At 47.2% G+C, this 21,695-nt stretch overlaps 1 protein-coding gene across 1 annotated transcript; it reads right to left on the bottom strand.

Moving 5' to 3' along the window:
- Positions 1-12,808: 12,808 nt before the first annotated feature.
- Positions 12,809-20,369, bottom strand: PRDM14 (PR/SET domain 14). The gene is given in 8 exon segments (XM_074821361.1): positions 12,809-13,036; positions 15,093-15,194; positions 17,017-17,219; positions 18,730-19,000; positions 19,184-19,348; positions 19,351-19,404; positions 19,407-19,482; positions 19,750-20,369. Coding segments are annotated over 8 exon segments (1,719 nt in total).
- Positions 20,370-21,695: the final 1,326 nt, after the last annotated feature.

Genomic DNA, 21,695 nt, shown 5'->3' with positions numbered 1-21,695 from the left:
TGTGAATTAACATATATCAAAATATTTATTAAAAGCTCTTATTTAACGAAGTAAATCCTCTGTATTGCAAAATATGAAGGAAAGCATCATGTTCATTTCACTTCAGGTTTAACTTCAGACTTCAGGCATGTGATTTGTTATGCTGTTCTTGCAAGTTTAGGCTTTTAAATCGGGTAACACAAAATGTTGTGTATTTTGTGCAGCTCTGGTGAACTGCAAACCTGAAAATATATAACATTCACATTGTAGCTTATACATTTTTTGCTGTCCTTACCTCAACATGCCTTTATAAATACCTGTGTGTACATTTACACACAAGAGAATTAAGAATCAAAATGGTCAGCAGCAAAGAAGAAAACAGTAATTTTAGAGCTTAGGTTGTAGCGTGACAAGTATTTAATACAGAAATAAAGCAATGAGATAATGAAGTTTTCTTCTTCTAAGGAATGCTATCTTCGTACCTTACACCACTGTTCTCAGGTGGAAAAGGAGTACTGACAAGGTTGTTGTCTCCCATTGCCCCATTCCTAATTATCATTTTCACCCTATCTCATACATAATATAAGGCTAAAACTTTGGTGATTCACTGGAATGGGAATTATTTGTTGAATTCTTCTGTTTAATCCCTTTGGATTCTTATAGCCTGTCCATCATGGTATAATCTGAGCATCCTCTAATGCAATTTTTTCTTCTGTAAGAACCTCCACCCACATCTGTGAGAAATATTCGTCAAGTGCATGTGTTTAGCAGTAAATATCATAATGAGAAAGTTGACATACAGGCCAAATATTAATTGGAATATCTTCATTCATCTTTGGTTTTCAGGCTTCTGTTGAATTTGCCATTCATTCAAAGGCCCCACCCTATCTCAAATGACTCATGTTCTACTTGTCACATTTTTAGATCTGAAATATACAAAGCAATATGTATAAACCAATAGCAACCAATAATTATGCTGCATGCTGGAGCTAAATACTGTAATGTTAGCACTCAGAGAAGAGCTTGAGCCCCTCTACCCCAGACTATTCTTTTTAGTGACTGAGGTGCAGAAAGCACTTGTAACTCAAGCAAGTGGTTTTGCAATGGGTGTTGCTCGCCTATCTGCCATTCCACCAGGCCCTAGACTGTGAAGGGAGTAACTACTGAATATTACTGAGGAAATGAGAGGTGTAACAGGCCATAAGTATTTCAACATAAATATGACTATTTTTTTCTTTCTTAAGAACTAGCTAATAAGGAGTACATTCTAAGCAGCATAACTGGTGTGGCAGAAGTTTTAATCAAGCAATTCAGACATCTGTCTCTCTTCTAAAGACTGTGTGTCTTAGATCTTTTCCCATATATGTGCTAATTATAATCTTGAAAGTTTAAGTAGGTACAAAGTTGTGTCAATTTGTTCACTATTTAAAATAACAAAAAGTCTTCATCTCCAAGGAGAAAGTCTACATAAAAGGAAATTCAGCAATGCAGGAGAAGAAAATTCCAAGTATACTTAAAAGCCTATAACAAATAACTTCATTAAAAAGGGTGAGAAATGCAACTGAAAGCAACCTGTCTGGGGTATTCTGAACAGCTACAAGAGCCCCAGGTACAATGGGGATAGATGCCCTCCATTGACCAATTCCAATGGAGGGTGAGTTATTAGCTTAGCAGACTATTAGATAGATTCCTGAGCATGGTTACAGAGGCACATATACAGTGATCCAGCAAAAGGCATCATCAGGTATGTAAATGCAAGTTCTGCCCTTGGAAACTGAGCAAAATGAACTGAACAAATGGGATTACGAAGTCATAGGCAGCAGGACAAAAACAAGGATCTGGCAGAGACTAGCACACCAAAACGTTCAAGAGGGAAACTTTCCTTGCTTTGGACTTAGCCAGTGAAGAAATAGTAAACAGTGATTACAAATGTGTTGATCTGCTGCTTATGAGACTGAAATTTAGAAGAGCTCACCTGCACTATAATGTTTCTTTACTGCTCTTTTCTCCCCCCATGCAGTGGGAGAAACAATGTGTTGTAGAGCACACAAAACAAAGGCTAGTTCCGAGCAGTCTATAGAGCTGACATGTGCTGCAGCTCCCTTCCAGGCCATGCACTGAGGCTGCTTCCTCTGGAGAATAGACCATAATGGAAGAAGGAGGCAAAGCTGGCTGTGGGAAGTACATGCTTATGTCTCACTTCTGTACAACAATTTTTTGAAGTCCATTAACACGGATTTGGGCTCTACTTTTGGCATTAGTGCAAGGGAACTAATGTAGCTGATCTGTGGCTCTTTTTTTCCATTTGGAAAAATAAGATGTTTTCCTCATCTGTCTTTACAAAAGCCTCTGAAGATCTAAGGACAAAAAGTGTGAATTAATATCACACTGGAACATTAAAATATACCTATTGTAGCTCTCTCAAGTTTCTGACAGTGTACATCAGCCCTGCTCCCACTTTTAGTGCCTTGAGAAGATCCTCTTTCAGCAGAGAAATCACCAACAGAAGGTCACCAAAACAGCTCCACCACCTCCCTCTGTCGCAGGCTTTCACCTTGTCCTGGCTTCTGTAACAGGGCCTTGGAGAAGGTGGCAGTCAGAAGTCAGCAAGAAAGAGGCTTGGAAGAGACCAACCTTCACCAGAGCCTGCCTTACACAGCTGGGAGCCAGAGGTGTTGCCAAGACCATCTCAGCCCAGCCAGAAACTCCAGGATTGGGATCATTGTGCTGCAAAGGAGCCATTGTAATGAAATCAATAGGGACGTTTTAAAATACCTTTACATGTCAATTCTAGTGTCAGAACAGAGCAGGTCAAAGAGGGTTGACCCTCATAGCAGGTTAAACTCCTGAGGGTAGAGATAATCTCGCAGCAGGAAGGGAGGAAAGTGCTGTGCCCGCCTGGGCCAAGATGCTTTCACACTCCCCATCGCCAGCTTTAGGCTACAGAACCGGCCATTATCAGAGTCATTGTCATTATTATCTTTAAATCTGCTGCCTGGCATTCAGGCACCTATCAGGAAAAGACCCAAGACCCTATTAGTGAAGGCAATAAGCCCCCAGAAGGAGGGGAGGAAACTCATTTATAGATAAATTAACGTTCCTGCTGGCTACATTCCTATCAGCTTTGTTAATTCTGAAGTGACATTTATTGGTAAATCAGATTTTACCACCCTTTCCCATCAATCAGCTGGACAAGTCTCCTACCAGAGGTTTGGGTTTTTTTATTGCCACACACAATAAGTCGCCAGACACAAACACGATCTGCTGGCCCGGGGGAAGCTGAGCATCAACCCTCTGCTCCCGTATGAAAACTATATGCCCAAAAGGCAGCACTGCCAATGTGTCCTGGCTGGGTCTGTGATATCCACCTTCTTGCTCTCAAGCTGCAGTTCAGGAAGTCAGCATTTCCCTATTAAACATATGAATCATTTGTGAAAGAATATCACTCCACCTCCAAATGATACTTTCAAAGAACAGGATGCCTAAATAATAGAAAAATCCTTTACCTGGAGGAGAAGCTTCCATTGCAAGTGCACATTAGATATTTGAAAACAGTGGTTAGAAAAGCCTGTGTATTTTACTGATATAAAAAAAGTTAGACAAGCCATAAGTGTTCATCTCTCACCTCAGTCAGTCAAGTCCTGCTGAGAATCGAATTCCTCAAGCTGATTGAGAAACGTTTTGCCCTGATCTAGATGGTCAGTCACAAAAGACAGTATCTGACAGGTTCTTACTTGTAATTTTAAGTTAATTGAATATTTTACCAGCAACTGCATAAAATTAAAAAAAAAAAAAAAAAGTAATAAATAGACTCTTTCCCCCCTCAGCTATTCTTTTTGGGAAAGGGTATAAAAACCAATTAACTTCTTGATATATTGCTATCCAAGTGAATGGAAATGGGTGGGAGCTCACAATAGTCCTAGAGCTGTTTAGGGAAAAAAAAAAATCTCTAACTCAGATGCAGGTTTAAGTAAAATAATCCAAACTCATGAAATTGAGTGTGAAGAGCATGGTCTTTAAGGTGATGAATAGTACTAAAAGACCTCTTTACCCCTCTGCAGTTAACTGAACTGACTGCCTCAAGGTTTGACACCTTTAAATGTCATGTTTTGCAAGGGAAAGATAGATTGAATTTGTAAAATCTTTGCCCTTTTTCTCCAGCCATACATTAACCCATTAAACCATACGATCCTTTAATTTTCTTTTAATCCATACCCTGCAAGTGATGGTGAAAAGAGAGCTGATCTCACAGGGCCACCCAGCCGCTGTGAGACTCGACCATGGGGCAGGTAAAGCACCTCAGATTAAACTCCGGCAGGTTAAACTTCTGATGAGTTTCTAATGACTGTAAAAACTCCCCTTTGGCCTTGGGTGTTATAACTATTTATGAGGTTGACCTTTAATTACTCTCTCATGTAGAAATCTTTGATAATATGTCTTTGAAAGCTTGACAAATACGGACCTACACAGCACAGATCAATACCAATATAGTAACACTATGAAGTAGAGCAGCTTCCACAAAAGCAGATGCTAAAATGTATTACCAGCAAATCTGCTTCGAAGGACTTACCCCTTCAGCTGGGCACTGTCAGCTCTTTCATATTACAGAATGGTCTAGGGAATGTAAAAAAAAATTGCAAGGGATGCCAAATATCAATGTAATGTAAAGATTGGAAAGGGTATGAGCCACTATCCCACTGGGGCCCAAGGGAACCGCAGCTGTCATCAGCAGTCGGACAAGAAGAGTGGCTGCCATCTGCCATTGCTGTAAAGTCTTCCGCTCATCCTCTGTTCAGACAGGGCTGGGAAATAAATTGATGATGTTGAGTACCTAGTTTGAAAGTCACAGCATTTCTTGAAAAGAAGCTCTAGCAAATTAATTATCTTTTGCAACATGAGTGCCATTCAAAGGAGTAATGAAACTGAAGGTCAATAGTTATTAGTTCTATGTTCAGTTTACTTGAATATTCAGTATTGCTTGATTTTTCAAAAGGACATTTTTAGCAGACATTATACGTATGCATAGACATACCTACATGTACAGAAATGCACATATATGTGCATATATGTACACACAAATACAAAACAGTCAATAATATTCTGTTAAGAATGGTGAATACGCTTGGAAATACCTATACAGTGTAGAGGAAGGGGTTATCAGTACAACCATACAGTTTTATAAAACAGAAGTAAATAGGAATCTAATAATCCAGAACACTTAATTTTGATTTTAACCCAACTAGCATAATTCTATTATTATTGTGCAAGTTTAATATATTGTGTCGTAAGTATTATGGAAATCAGTGGAGTTTTTTCCTATGACAATGATTAAAAACACAAACCTGTATAAACACAATATGCATCATCTTTGGCCATTGCTGTACATTATACAGAACTGCCATTTGTTCTAACCTAATGAAATTCTGCTGCGGAGGGAATGAGTCCCAAAGACATAGATGGAAGAAAAAGTAATTTTATAATAATTTTTATTTCCTTATTGCTGCTAGAAAAGGAAGTGATCCATCTATCTGACAGATATAATTAAAGTGACATGGACCAAAAAGTTCCATGGATTTTGGGGAGGTTTTAAATGCTACCAGTCACTTCAGTTTTCCTTCTCTTCTGAATTTCCCCCAAACTAAATTATTTTCTGTTATTCAGAAGAACAACTGTTCTCCCTTTGCCCTCCCATAGAACCTTTTTGTCATAACAACACCCTGGCCAAAACAGCTCCCACAAGACAAAATCAATCAAAGCCATAAAAGAAGAATGTTTTTGTCATGCCAGGCCCTACTGCTCATGGCTTACAGTTACAAAACCAACAGCAACTTAACTGGGTTAGACAGACCATCTGAATATATCTGGCCAGTTACTCTAACCAAAATCAACACACCTTTTTAATTTTAACATTATACAGTTAAAAAACCCAACATATAGAAGCAAGCTATGTTAACATGGTGATAACAGTGTCATAACGGTGTAGAAACACAAAAGGAGCTTAAAAGCCTGAAATCCAGGCACATTCCCCACACGGAGTTAAGCTCTGAGCGGTTTTCTCTTCCTCCCTGCCTGCAGATCTGGCACCTGAACTCTCTTTTTGATGGAAAAAAACTCAAAAAAATAAACTACCAGAAAGGCTCCCTCCCTCTCCATCCTTGTTTTCTCAAACCCGTGGGAAGGGGTCTGGGGGGACAGGTGAAGAACCCAGAGGCTTGGGCAAATAATCAAATGTCTCTTTTCCATGAATTTTCCCTTCTGCTGACATGTTTTTTCATGCTGAATTTTGGTTTGTGTGCATTAGAGTAACTGTGTGTGGGATCCCTCTGGTTCTGAAAATGGGGGAAAAAAGCTTAGAAGGAGAGGCATGGGTTAAATAGAAGCTTACTGTGATAAATATAGTAATATCCATACAAGATTTGATACCACCCTTGACCATAGGTCCATCATAGTTGAGAGAAAAACTCATTTTGACTAGCAAAGGTCTAGATCAGCCTCGTTGCACTGTGTGGAGCAAGAACACCCAGCAGAGGCCTGTCTCAGCTCCCCTGGCTTCAGAGCCATGGTGCGAAGCCTTCTTTTACTGACAGCATGGGGAAGGAAACCTTAGAGAAGAGCTCTAGACACACCGGGAATGAAGATCCAAGCACTGCTGCCCTCCAGGGCAGGACTGCCAATCTTTCAGCACTGCACATGACTTACGGAGGGGAAAGCCCCCAGCCCCACCAACATCCTTCAGTGCTGCCATCTCCAGCGCTCCCTGTTCCTGTCTTGCCTGTCCCCCATCGCAGCAAGAGCAGGATGCTGCCAGCCTGCATTCCAGCTTGCTGATGGGTACAGCCACACATCAGGCTGCAGGGGTTGGTTCAAGAAAGTGAATGGATCCCCCTTTGGTTGTTTCCTTGGGGTTTTCACATCCCTGAAAAAAAAAAAAAAAGAAAAAAAAAAAAGAAAAAAAGAAATCCACTTTTCATTGAAAGAATCGTTTGGGTCTGTTGGTGAAACTGATACTGCAGAAATATATGTTCCTGTGTGCTGTCTTCCTGCTCCGTAATGGCTCTTGCATTAGGGACTGGGGGAGGAGGGGCTGCTGTTTTCCATTTGCTTTAGCAAAGATTGCTATTGAATGAAACCTTTAATGGGGCGTTTATGCTCCCACTCAGCTAAGAGCTCCCAGCTTGTGACAGAGTAGTCTTTCCCTCCACCTTCACAGCTATTAGAGAATCAATACAGGTAATCCTTCAGCTGGCCGTCAGCACCCCTCTGCCGTGGGGCTGCCCTGGCCACTCCAGTGGGGTCACTTGTGGGAAAGCGAGACTCCTCTGGGGAGCTGCGTGCCACCACATCCCCATCGCCACCGCACCCGGCCAGCATCCTCCAAACCACACAGAGCCCTGCGACCCCGGAGGGAACACACTGATTTTGCTCGGATTAAGGCAAAGGACGGACTCGACCCTTTCTTCCTAGGGAGGAGGTGCTCCACAGCTTGATTTAATTTCAGGGCCTATCTGTGAATTGCATTTTTTGGCTAGTATAACCCAAGAATTCACCCTTTTCCTCTTCCTTGATAAACAGAGTTTTCTCTGTTTTCTCTGCTACTGCATTTCTGTTAATGACCAAGGTGTCTCCTACTGACTCTGCTCAAGTCCCTGCAGTCAAAGGGGGAGAAATTGTATTTTCTCACTGCTACTTTGCAGACTAATACCATAGTTTACAGGACTGTATGACATTCTCACACTGAGGCATGCAACAGTGCTCTCTACACTACTAAATTGCTGGGCTAGCCAGAGGTTAGTCCTGTGAATTTAAGCCTGATTGGCCACTGTCACAATGCAGTTAAGCTGGGGTTTCCAGGACAGTCGCTACAGCAAGACCTGCTGCAGAGTGACTGGCTGGGGATGGAGATGGAGTAGAGCTGCTCAGGTCCCACCGTAGGACAGGCAGAGGTGCTGTGACACTCTCCTCTGGTGCTCCTGCATATCCCCAGTTGCCAACACCCAACTCCAGGCACCTCTGAGGAACTGGCTTTTCAGAAAAGGCATTCACTGGTGGAGATTAAGCCTTTTTAAAGCTTGTGTCAAACACCAGTGCTGGTTCCACTGAAAATCTGGACATATTTTATATGACATCAAAAAAGAAGGAAAGCAGTGTGCAAAGCCAGAGTCTCCCGACATCCCTCGTGTGCCCGAGGCCCTGCACTACATACATTAGGGAAAGACAGAAGGGAGAAGGTGCAAGGGGATGTGTGTGTGAAGAGAGAAAGGGGAATGAAGGTGACAGTGACAGTGATTGCAGGGGTCAAACAAACCCCAGCACTTGCTGCAGAGGCACGTAGGACACAGGGGACCCTGAGAAACAGCTTTGTGAAGGAGAGGACAGCCAGTCAGGGCTCCCTTGGTGAATGATCTCTCTTATTTAATGGACAGTTTGGCACTAATCAATATTTGTTTGTGGCATAATCTTCAATTCACTAAGCTCCTTGCTGCTTTTTGCCTTCCCTCAGTGGTTAACCACCTCTCTTTTCCCCTAAGTCCCCTGGGGAGCGCAGAGGGACAGGGGCCAGGGCGGCAGGGGGATGGGGACCAGGCATTTAAAAAGCAGGGAGATGCAGGGAGATGTTGGAGGCAGCAGATGTCGGTGGCCAGACCTTTTGTTCCCTCGAACTTGCCAGTCTGAGCTCTGGGACCTCCTTTTTGTTTTTGTCTCTCCATTGTCATTCACCAAAGCTTTTCAGGAGTTAGCCACACACATCTCTCTCTCTCTCTCCACAGCTCCAACAAAACAGTCAAGATGATTGCCCTCATCCTCTGGTTTCTATTTAGATCACTTTCCATTTAACATTTAAAAAACCCTGACACAGTTAATGCAAAGCACTTAAAATCAGCTAGTGTCTTACATGGTTGACTCATCCTAACGACTTGACTTGCTGCTCCCCTTGGCAGGACCATTTTTAATTCTAGTTAGGAGAAAGAGCCAGGGTGCACATGTCAGATCCAGGGAAGCCACGCTAGAGCCAGTTTAAGCAAAACTGAGTGAGAAACATGGGTACCTACTGCACATGGTGTATTACTATAGTCACTGTCATGGAAAATGTCCCTTCTGTCCCATATTTGATGATGCAAAGAAATGCAAGAGTTGGATCTAGTACAGCATGCAAAGCCACAGCCAGGTCCCTCAGAGATCTGCAGGATGCCCTGCTTTCAGCAGCCTCAGCTCAGAAATGGCCAGAAGGAGCAGAGTACCGTGGTGTCTGCTCAGGAGCGACCTAGTAGCTGGGACTTCCCAGTGAAAGGACAGCCTTTACCGTTGGCTTGGTCACAAATATTCTCCCTTCAGTCGAACTTGCAGTACAGCCTCCTCCATGCACGTGGCTTTCTGCACTGTACTATCATCCTGGGAACCTGCCAGACGAAAAAGCACCGTGTGCACACATACTCCTTCCCTCTCTCCGGTTCTGATCTGTGTGTGTAAATACAGAAACCTGGCTCCTGGTTGAGCTGGCCAGATCCGCTGATTCATCAGGCTGATGGCAGAAGGGCCACAGGTGCACGTAAATGTGCAAATCCCCGGGAAGGAAAACCTCAGCTCATTGGGTGCACACAGGGAACACGTACACTACAGGGGCATTTCTGAATCTAAATTAAATCTCTCCTAAACCCTGACCCGTACAATCTTTGCACTGACAGTCACTGCATTCTCCTTGCAGAAGGAAATTTGCTGCGGGCTGGCAGGGCAGCTCAGCCTGCCCTCTCCCTCCTGCTCCCCACTGCTTTATTTCTCCCCACCCTGCTGTGAAGTGTGATGCTGGCCAACTGCCACCCCTGCTGCCCCCCAGCCCCAGCACAGCTGGGACTCGCTATTCAGAAGGGAGAGGAGGATGTTATAGGGTAGTTAAATGCTATAGGGTAGTTAAATGCCTTTTAGTGCTCAATTCGGATCCATCATCTTGCTTGCAAGTAGGAGTGAACTCAGTCCAGACCTGAATAGCCTCATCCTCCATGAGGTATTGGGACACTTTAAAGCCTAATCCATCAAGACACTGGGTGCCTTTGACTTCTAATGCAGTCAGCTGCTACCCAGCAGGACAAGGACTACAATTCTCAGTAAGAGACAGTTTGACTCTGTAAAGACTTACAAATGACACAGAACAGACCCTTCGTCCATTTAGTAGTATCTCCAACATTCCAGGCAGAAAATAACCTATAGCCCATTAGTGTACAGTGCAGCCTCCAATAAATTATTTTCATCCTTTCTATGAATTTCGTTGTAAGAATCTTAATTATCATCAACATTTACATGTACAGGTTTAATGTGCAAGACAACCAGTACCTTCAATCACAAGTACAACTGAAACCCTTCCCATACTCTTTTTTACAGACAAGTCATCACACACAACTGTAGAAGAGTGCTAATATTTTAGTACAAGATATTTGGGGGTTCTCAAGCAGAAGAAAATGCACACAGCTAAAAGCACTACGGAAGATGCAGCACTTAAATAACCCTCATAAGAAACAAGGACATTACCTGCATGGGAAGCTAGCCATGCAGTTCACAGCATTTGAAAGCCATTCTTAGTCATAACATTTATTGTAACATTAGTTGATGATTTCACCAAATCCTGAGTTATTTATGGGACCAAACCAGCAAAGCCTTCATACAGATTTCACATTTCTTTTAGCCAGGATTCTCTATGCTTGGAGAAAACCACCTCCATTTGGATAGGCAGCTGGAAGTAACACTCAGTTCCCCTACCTGTACTTCAGCATGGTTTGTAGACATAAATTGTGTGATAAATTTTCTGCTCAGGAGTGAATTTTACCTATTTAGAGCTCACCGGTTCAGCCCTCAATATGTACAAAATTCAGCCTGCTGTATTATGGGAATCTTTGATATTAAAAAAAATAATAACAAAATGTGATCTTTGTTCTACCCTAAAACCTACATACATTCTTGCACAATAGTAATGGCTTGCTTATTTCAGATACTGCCTAGTGCTGGGCCTCAGTATTTTACTTACCAGTAAGCAGTTTTATAATTTTTTTTAGTATTTTTACCATGAAAACAATGAGAACGGAGCAACTTAAGGTACAATAAACCATTTAAAATTAGTGCAAATCAATATAGATATTTACACAGTATCTGCATGATACAATTAAATATGCAGGTAACATTTTTCTAGCTCTATGCATATTTAAAGAGATTGTTAAGGTTGGCACAAAATAAAAACTTTAATCTCCAATACTTATGTGCAAAGTCCTTGTTAATCCTAGCTGATCTAGGATATTAAGAGAACTTCATGATCCCAGTAACATCAACCCGTCTGTGTTAATCAGCCAGCTCCAGCAAGGGCTTCCATTATCCCTCCTGGACGCAATACACAGTCCCAGGGACACAGCGCAAGACTCTCACTTGCACAACCCCCTGTCCATGGCGCTGGCCACTCAGTGGTAAGAGGCTTCTGCACCAGTTACAGCACTCCCTATACCATGCTCCTTCAGCACAGACTTTTTGCTAAGCCTGCACTGAGCTGAGATTTCTTTCGTGTTGCCAGGGAACACTGTTCCTTAAAGTTTTGAAAATACTTTGCAAAAAATCAGGGTCTAATCACCTAGGATTTTACACTGAAATTATTGTATCCATTGTAATATGCACTTGAGACAGTCCTGGCCTTATCTATATCCTACACCTTAAATCTTAAATTTAGGGTAGGAGAAGGTTTTCCCCCTTCCTAAACAGAGGTTTTACAGAGCTGCTTTTGAAACCTTTGTGCCTTGAGAACTAGTATATGGTTCATTTTTAAAAGCATTCAGGAGTGACATTACAGCAGCCATCCTACAATAGAGCCAGCAGGAGGAAGCAGAGGAGTCCAGCTTTCATGTCAGGACTCGCCGCAAAGGCCTGGCTGGCCAGGACTCCCAGTAGTGGCAAATTTCTAGACAAGAGATGGTTACAGGACAGAAGAGCCCAGTGGTGGGATCATGTCTGCTCCTGGCCTGTGCCGAGCCCACAGTGCAATGCCTCTACGAGGCCACTTGACTTTTAGCAACCCACCTAAGAGCTCACTGGTGCTTGGGAATACCTTCACATTTGGTCCTCTAAACTGTGAGAAGGCAGAGCCATCCTCCAATATCTCTGCTAGCTGGCACAAGAGGCCTGCAGCTATCTTGTCTCACCCTGCCCCTCTCCTGCTGGGCTGACCGGTGTCCAGCATCCTCTGGAAGTCAGTGTCAGTGTCCTGGTGCTCCCTGAGTCCCAGCATCTGAATGAAGGAATTAAATGCCCCTATGCTGGTCCAGCAGTCAGTATCTCTGAGGGAGTTCACATTTAAAGAGAACATCATTAAAAGACTTGCACCTTAAGAGGAAGTAGACCCCATACCCGGTCATGCACCCAAACAAAACAGGTTATTTCAGCTTTGGGAAATGCACTTGATAAAATGTCCCTCACACAAGCTTTGATACGGACTGCACTAGGCAGCGCTTTAGAGGCACAGACACACTCCTCACAGTGATGTTCATGCACAAAAGGTTCATGGGAGGTCAAATTCCCTCCTGCCTGTGTTTCCCTTTTGTGGAAATTAAGAGTATGGGAGGAGAGAAAGAAAGTTGGGGTAGCGCATATTGGACTTCACCCCAGTGTGACATCAGGGTACCCAGGTGAGATAAAATCCTGTCCCCTGCACTCAGAAATATGCCAGAGACTGGACATACCCAAAGAGTCACTGTGAGGGTAAGTGTCACCTCCTGCGGCATGCACATAACCATGCACAAACACATGCACATAGACTGTCACAGACGTGCGCTAGTCCACAACACGTCTGCGCGGCTCTTGACTAATGAGCGGCGTGAATCTTCATGTGGAAGTGGTAATCCATCTGCTCTGGGAAGTGCTGGCCACACACCGAGCAAGTGCAGCCCTTCTCCTTGTTGTGCGTGCGCCGCACGTGGCTGTCATGGGCTGCGTGAGAGGCGAAGGTTTTGCCGCAGTGCTTGCACTTGAAGGGCTTCTCCCCCGAGTGCTGGCGGATGTGAGTGCGCAGGATGCTGGATGCCGTAAATGCCTGAAAGGGCAGGGATAGGAAAGGGGGGAGAAGAGAGTTTGAAGTACTCTGTTTTCACATATATAATTGCCCAGTTTTCTGCTAACCCAGACCCTGTCAGAAGCACTGTACCCTGGAAATAAGTCCTCAGATAGCTCACATCCTCAGACAATTGGAGAAAAACCAAAAACTCCCAGCAACGAGGAACCAGAAGCCAACAGCTAACACTATACAGATGTGGCTGAGTCCATGGAGTTAGATGAAGCTCAGAAAAAGATTTCTGACCAGAGACACCAGTAAATATCTTCTACATGTCAAAGGATAAGAAGTCAATACTGTCCTAATTAACTTTGCAGCTCCTTTATGTTTGGGAAACATAATGCACGTTTTCCTTTCAAAGTTAAACCCTTTCATGTTTACATACACTGGCTTGGCATTCAGCTGCCAGAATTCATCCATGCAATTCAGCATCCTTCTTTTGGGTTTCATTTTCCCCACTCCATCATACTCTGCTCTTCCTTCAGCCAAACCTTCCAGCTCATTGCCCCCACCACATACACACTTGAGCAGCAAAGTGTGCACAGTCACACTCTGTCCCCCTTGTAAAGGCTTCTCCTTTCACTTGGGGAGAAAACCGTCTCACCAAGACTTCAGCAGGAATGTTGCAAATTTGCCCATGTTTTCCCCATTTTTTCTTTTCCCAAGAGACACTTTCAGGCCCTTCACAATTTGCAGATTACACAAAATAAATCCTCTTTAGTACCATTATGTTGCTGAAGCATCACAAGTTTTCACAGCAAAGAGCAATACATCTCAAATACCTTTTCACTAGGAACCTTAGAGCACAAACAGATCTGAGATTCCTACAGAAAAGTCCCTGGAGGTGTGTATCAAGAGGGCCAAAATGGTGATCTTGGCCTAAAACTTTTCCTTTAATCTCACGATGTCACCAAGATAGTGAGCAAAGGGGCAGGGAAAGCAAAGCTGCCCTGGAGCACAGCCACCATTAGACGTAGAAGAGGTAAAGAGGAAGCATGACTGTGTAGGAGGAGCGGATGAGGATGATTTAAAACTGCCCCTGATTTCCCAGACGCAGAAATGATGGCTATGTCCCAGGATAGCTGCATCCTGCAGCCTGACGACTAATGGTTTAATATGATCTAATCTGTAACAGTCCTACCAGAACGGCTGGGGGCTGGTCAAGGGTCCCACACACCCTAGAGATCTGTTGATAGAGTAACCTGTGAAGCTCTGCCACCTCTTTCTGTGATCAGAAGACTGAAGGAATGACGTTTCATCCTAAACTCTGTCTACAAGTGTTCAGGATGTCTGGGAGAAAAAAAAATATAATAGCCAAAAGGAGTTTCTTCTAAGGTTTTTTACTACAGGACGCTCCAGCTCTGTGTTAGTCCAGCCAGTCATAAACAAAACCTCTCTCTCTCCAAAATCAGGAGCACCTTAACAGATGCTGACAGTGTTTCTGCATTGCATGGACACTCCACAGCACCTGGAGCCCTACAGATATATTCATCCACCAGCAGCCTGTACATCCACCCTCCGTCTGCTGGGAGAGCTGTCACTGCTCTCCCAAAGAGAACTCACCTGAAAAAACCCTGCTGTTAAGGGTAGTAACAGCTGAGCACATTTTGACCAGTGCTGTATTGGCCTATTTACGTTCTTTTTCAAATTAAACCTCCACGCCCAGTTGCACATCAATGGCCCTATTACTTCAAGGTAAACACGCACAAAGTCATACCATGCAGGTTCTGCTTATGGGCGAAATCTGTTCATCGCACTCCAGAAGCAGTGTCAGTAATACAAAAAATTACCTATCTGATGAAAAAGGGGAATATTGGATCTAGCTGCATTGGATGGTATTTGAAATACTCAAGATTTCCTAGACCTTATTCCCACAGCAGTTCTCTGAGCTGGGCTGAAACACAAATTCCACATCAGATGGAGACAGAAAAATTGAAAAAAAGAAAATGGAGCAGGGAAAGAGCCACCCCCCGAGGTGCAGTGTGATGCTGAGGACAGAAGAGGACAGACGAGGGTACAGGACAGGGCTTTGCCTTACCTTGTTGCAGTAGACACACTTGTAGGGGCGCTCCCCAGAGTGAACCCTCATGTGTTTGTTCAGGCTGGAGGACTGAGAAAAGCTCTTCCCACACTCTGAGCACTGGGAAAAAACAAGAAAGGGATAAAGTTAAAAGGAAGCACACAACAGCATAGCTAAAAAGGAAAATTAGGTATGTCGTGTGCATGTGTTTTCCTATACATATTTACGTATATGCATATATTTATCTATATACATATATTTATGTATTTATGTATATACAAATACAGTTGTAATTTTAGCAGTAAAAATCTGAAATACAGTCAGAATTTTAATCTGGTTTCAAGAACAATTTTTTTTTTAAAAGAAGGAAAATCATGTAAAATTTCAAAGCCATTAAAATTATGATTAAGTGGTTAAAGGTGTGGTTAAAATTGTTTAATTAAAAATCATCCGTCTTCAGAACATGAACATGTTCTGAATATTGAGTTCTAGTAATAAAAATCTGAAAATTTATGTAAAATCACAATTTTCTTCAAAATGTAAATCAAGCTCCATTTGCTATTTTTAATTTTTGCTCGGAAAAAAAATCTTAAGGAGACATCTTAAAATAATAACTATTTTTCAGAAATGTGAGTCAGTCACAGCACTTAAGACTACAGCTTGATCTGTCAGAAGTGCCTCTCCTTCCGAGTGAAACAAGCAGCACTTCATTCCTCTGACCAAAGGAGCTGCCACCTTCATGGTGTGGCAGCGTGCACTCTGTGGCTAGCAGCAACGGGACAAAACCCAATTCACAGGGGGCTGAAGTCACTCAAGAGACTTGCACTGATTCAGTGCAATTTTGTATGACCCCCAAAATAATTTTTCCCCTCAATAATTTAAAAGAAAGTATCTTTCATGTGTTCAAAAACTGAAGGAAAGGAAAGGAAAGGAAAGGAAAGGAAAGGAAAGGAAAGGAAAGGAAAGGAAAGGAAAGGAAAGGAAAGGAAAGGAAAGGAAAGGAAAGGAAAGGAAAGGAAAGGAAAGGAAAGGAAAGGAAAGGAAAGGAAAGGAAAGGAAAGGAAAGGAAAGGAAAGGAAAGGAAAGGAAAGGAAAGGAAAGGAAAGGAAAGGAAAGGAAAGGAAAGGAAAGGAAAAGGAAAGGAAAGACATGATTTTTAATATCCATATTAGAATATTTTTCATCTGTTACTAAACGAATACAATATTCTAAACGTTGTAATATTGCTAATTTGGTTATAAAAGCTTTTCCTGAAAAATCCACGTTATTGCAGGATGATCTATAAAATGGGTATTTGGAAAATTTTCAGGATTGATTTAACTGTGCCATTTCAAACACTGGAACTTGCCCTTCCCAAGCCTTTAGGAAAAGTCTGATTTTCCACTCCCAGTGCTCCTAGAGAAAACTAATGCTACAGAGAGGTATTTGGTGGAGATGAGGAAAGCACCTCAGAAAAGATTTGCTTCCATCAGTTGAAAATCTACTCCACATTGAATGTAAAGCTTTTAACTCCCGTTTCGTCCAACGGACACAGATGTCTGTCAGTTCTCAGACTGATGTGGGGGAGAGACATGAGACATCAACTCTCCTGATCCTGAGCAAGTGGACCCCCTTCAAACACAATTTAGCCCCACGCTGTGTAAGAAAACTAGCAAAACCCACATGCCAACACCCAAAAAACCCAGGAGAAATACAGTTTCTTTTTGAAAACTCTCACCAAGACTGTGGAGTTAATTTTCCCAATATTAATTAAATTTCTTCAACTAAGCTCTGCTGCACAAAACAAACTCTTCCTGTACAGGCAGAGCGGTCCCACCAGGGAGCTGCCGGGGAAACTGGAGGAGGGGGAACAACATCAGCATCTTCTTACCTCGGCCAAAAAGACTTCTTAAGTCTTTAGCCCCCCCCCCGAAGAGTCAGAGAGACCAAGGAGCAGGCTCACCTTGTGAGGTCTGTGCTTTTCGTGAACGTGGAGAACATGGATCCTCAGCCTGTCTCTTTTTTCAAAGGATCGGCTGCAAAGGTGACAAGGAAATTTGCGGTCCCCCTGGTCCACGCAGCGAGTGTACTTGAGGTGCTTGTCCCGATAGTACTTGTAGGCAAACACCTTGCCGCAGCGCTCACACTTAAAGCTGTCCCCGGCTTCTGTACGGCAGAAGGGAAAGTGCCACCTCTCCGTTACACCACAGCAAAAGGGGCTCATTTCAAATCTGCTTCCTTGTCAGAGCTGGAACCCAATCGGGAATTTTAAGTCACGGGGGGGTGACAATGGTAAATGGATTCTGGCAATATAATTAACAAAATACACGTCGGATCTCTTAAAGGTTCGCTCCGCTCCACTTGCCTTTCTAACGGAGGGAAACAAACTGGAGTCCACAGCCTGATAAAATCATGGGGTTTAGCTACTGACTTCAGCAAAGGCAGGATTTCATCCTTGTATCTCCATTAACAGCGAGCAAATGCGAAAAACAAACGCAGCAGAGTCCCACATGGAAGCGTCTCCCCACCCGGAAACATAGGCAGTTATTTATTATCAAGATTATTGTCAACTTTACCACCCATCCCAAAAAGAGAAATTAATTTGCACGTCTTTTCTATCATTTTTAAAATACTAACGAACAAAACCACGTTTATTTGGTTTTCTTTTGTATTTCGAACTGTTTGTAACAGCTGAATTTAGGAACAACACAGGATATTTTTCAAACGTTTACACATCCTTTTCTGCCTTTAATAAAAGTAGCTTTGGCTTAAGCCTTAAAGTGAAATGAACAATTTACCAGCTGTCTGAACCAGGCACCTTAAGACAACAGCTACAAAAATTTCCATGCCAATTTGCTTCTCCCCCTCACTGTTGCATCCAGGCACCCACCCCTCTCCCGCTCCAGCTTTCCCTGAGTTAGCATAAATTTGTTTTCTCCATACATAAGTTTTGCTTAGAAGATTACGTCATACTTTCTGCACATTATAAGCAGAACTAGTCCCGGAGTAAGCGTATTTGGCATTTCTTCCGCCAGCAGTATCAGCATTATCGGGTCGCAACGACTTCAGCCTGCCCCATTTACTGAGAGTGATAATTGCCTGAAAAATGTTATCAAGTCAGGTATGTGCACTCGCAGGATAAAACAGGACCCAACAAAAAAGCCAGGAATGCCCCCCCAAAAGTCCCTCTCCTCCCGGAACGGGACCCTCCCCTCGAACAACGGCGCTGCGGAGTTAAGCTCGGCCCAGCACCACCAGACGTCTTACAGCCCCAGACGAACAGTTTGAACTCTCCGAGGAAAGGCGAGCCAGGAGCAAGCTGCGGGGCAGAAAGGGGTGCCCCCCGCTCCCAGGTGGCAGCAGCCCGCGGGGCTACCCCCGGCCTCCCCGGGGCTGAGGGGACGCTGCTGCTTTGGGGTGCCGGAGGCTGCAAGGGAAGGGGAGGGCGAGCAGACCCGTGGGACTGCTCCGCCACCCCAGAGCACCCCCGCGGCAGGGCCGGTCACCCCGCCACCGGCTCACCGTAGGGGCTGGGAAGCGTTCAAAGTACGGCACAGCTGGAAAAAAAGTGATGCCCGAGCTCCTTTACCTCCCTCCACGCGAACCTAGTCCCGGCCAGGCGCAGGTCCGTGGGAACAAGGGGCAGTGCCCCTCGAGGGGTGGCTGGCAGGCTCACCTTCGGGGTGCTGCGGGGGTCCCTGCCCCTCCGGCACGCTCTTCAGGCTGATGGGGATGCCCAGGAACTGCACGTAGCAATCGCCGTACCACACCAGCAGCTCCTGCTTCGGCAAGATTTCCTTGCAGCTCTCGTAGAAGATTTGCCGCTGGCACTGGATAGCCGCCAGATTCTGCTCCTCGGGAAACCTGGCACAGTTCACCAGGGACATCCAGTTGCCAGAGCTGCCCTTCCCGTCTATGAAGTGGCTCAGGCGCCCGTATTCGAAGATCTGGCGAGCAGGGAGGGCCGGATCAGGGCTGACCGACCCTTCCCGCACCCGTCCCGCTCGCACCAACCCCACCACCCGCACTGGGCCGACCCCCTCTTGCAGGCTACGGGAGAGGGGCGGCCGAAAGCCTCGCCCCGGCCCCGTTTAAGGGACGCAGGGGGAGCCCGGCGGTGCCTCCGCTACCTCCCACATCAGCGAGTTGTCGTCGTAAATCTTGATCTCGCTGGTGTTGACCACTTTGCCTTCGAAAGGGCCGAAGCGGACTCCTTTGGGAATGGGGTCCGTGCAGAAGACTCCGAGCTGAGACACGTCCCCGTACGCCACCTGCAGCACCGTGAGCCCTGCGGGGGGACAGGGCGGGCTGAGCGCGGCTCGGCTGCGGCTGGGCGCGGCGGGGGGCGCAGGCAGCGCCGGGCCCCTACCTTCGGGCAGCTGCAGCGAGTCCCTGTCGAGCAGCGGGGCGGAGGAGGAGTCCGCAGCACCTGCAGAAGAGGGACCCCCGTCTTCAGCCCGGCGCCGACCGTGCGGGTGCTGCAGGGCAGGGGAGCGGGTCCCGCCGACCCCGGCCGCAGGCCGAACCGCCCCCCGGCTTTGCCCCGGTGTGGGCTCGTAACGCAAGAAAACCGCGGGGAAGGGAAGCCCGACGTGCCCCCGGCGATGCCCCGTGAGCCCTGGCTGCCTCCGCGCCGCCTGCGCCCCTTTGGGGACCGTCCCCGAACGCCACCGCACACCCGGCCGCAAGGAGCGACCTTCCGTCCGGTGCCGCCCGGTGCCACTCCTGCCGCCGCCGTCGGCAGCCCCCCGCGCCCGCGTCGGAGACCCCCTTACCTGGGCTGGTGGGGGGCACCCGGAGCCCCGAGATGGCGTGGAGGCTCCCGGGCAGCTGGCTGCTCTGGAACGCCCCGTACAGCACCGCGTTGAGCTCCTCCTCGGTGAAGTGGTACCTGTAGCTCTGTCCCGCCGCCCCGCCGCCCCCCGGGCTGTGGTCAGCCCTGCGCGGGGGGTCGGGGCAGGGCGCCGGGGGCGAGCCCGGGGCCCCCGCCCCGCGGGGGGAGCCCTCCCTCGGGGGAAAGGGGTCCGGCGGCTTGGCGTAGAGGGGCAGGGGGAGCCCAGGGAAGGGCTCTGCGGGCAGTGGGGGCGGCTGGCTCAGGAAAGCGGGGATGCTGTTGAAGCTGAAGTGGGTCAGAGGCGGGGAGGCGGGGACCAGCCCGTCCAGGGGTTTCAGGGGCTGGAAGAAGTCGGGGACCGTCTCGAAGTACTGGGCGGGAGGGAGGAAAGAGGGGTAGTAGGCAGCGAGTCTGGCGGGGCTCATCCCGAGCGCCTCTCCGCCGTTCCCGGGGACCGACTCGCCGGCCAGGGAGAGAGCCATGTCGGGCCGGGCCCAGAAGGGAGGGAGGTGCTGGGGAGGGCAGGGCAGCCCCCCGGCTGCTGCGGGGCGGGAAGGATGGAGGCGCGGGAGCCGCCGCTCGCTGCCCTCCGGCGCCGTCGGGGCTAGCGGGCCCGCCGCCGGCCCCCCGCGGCTATATGGGCCCGGGGAGGGGAGGGAGGGAGGGAGGGAGGGAGGGGGCGAGGGAGGGCAGGCAGCCGAGGGTGGCCCGCCCCGGGGGTCGCGCATCCCTGGGGGAGGGCGGGGATCTGCCCCGACAGGCGCCTCTACCCCAGGGCGGAGCTGCGGCTACTCCCGGAGCGGCCGGGCCGCCCCTCTCCACGTGGAGGTCGGAGAGGGCGGTGGGATCCCCCCCCCCCCCCCCCGCCCCCTCCTCCCCCAGCTTGCGGGACCCACCTCCCCTGCCGCCGGCTCTGCCCCCCACCTCCCCAGGCCCCAGCCGCTCTGGGCTCTGCCTCTCTCCGAGCTGCTGCGGGGTGCGGGAGCCGTGCTCCCCTCGGGTGAGCGCCTTGCCGGCGGGCCTCCGAGCTCCGCAGCGGGACCCACAGCCCTCACACAGTGCCTGAGGGTTGAGGTGTGGGGTTTGGATATGGAAAACGCCTCCCCAACCCCGGTGACCTGCGCACACGGCAACACGCTCTCAGCCACTGTCGGTTTCACGGGCATTGCGGAGCTGATGTTGTTTTAGCTTGGGGCTGGCAGTTGGGTGCTTGGCAGGACACTGGGCTCCTGCTGGCGTTTCCCAGACGCCATGACCAGGCCTCCTGTGCCAGGACCTGCCCAGAACGGGACCAGGGGAAGACATCTGGCCATTGCCCCCTGCAGAGGTGCCGGTTGATCCCCTTCTGCAGGGTTTCATCCTGGGTTTTTTGTGGGGTTTATCCTCCTAATCTCTCTTTCCTCCCATGTGGCTACGTGCTGCAATTGCTATAAAAAGGGGACCTGGAAGGGGCTGCAGGATCCCAGGAGTGCACCCTGCCATTGCAGCATGTCATCCCTTCTGGTGCAGGGAGATGGAGAAATCTTTAGTCCAGGGCAAAACTCCATGCAGGATGGGTTACTGCAGAGCCCCCCCTTGGGTAGCTCATTCCCTGCCAGTGTCCAGCCTGGGTGATACTGCACATGCAGGCATGGCAGGAAGGGACAGGCTGGGCTGTGCTGCACTGCAGAGAGCTTGGGGAGCATGGCAGCATAGGGCTTCCCAGGGCACAGCATAGCACCAGCCAAACTGCACAGACACAGCTGGAGTGGGGGACAAACACAGCCAGGTCTGACTCCCAGAGGTTTAGATGCCATTTGAATGGTTAT

Source organism: Strix aluco, chromosome 1 (assembly GCF_031877795.1).
Source record: "Strix aluco isolate bStrAlu1 chromosome 1, bStrAlu1.hap1, whole genome shotgun sequence".
Classification (NCBI taxonomy): Eukaryota; Metazoa; Chordata; class Aves; order Strigiformes; family Strigidae; genus Strix; species Strix aluco.
The sequence above is the reverse complement of the archived record's forward strand: the minus strand, read 5'-3'. Positions and strand labels throughout refer to the sequence as shown.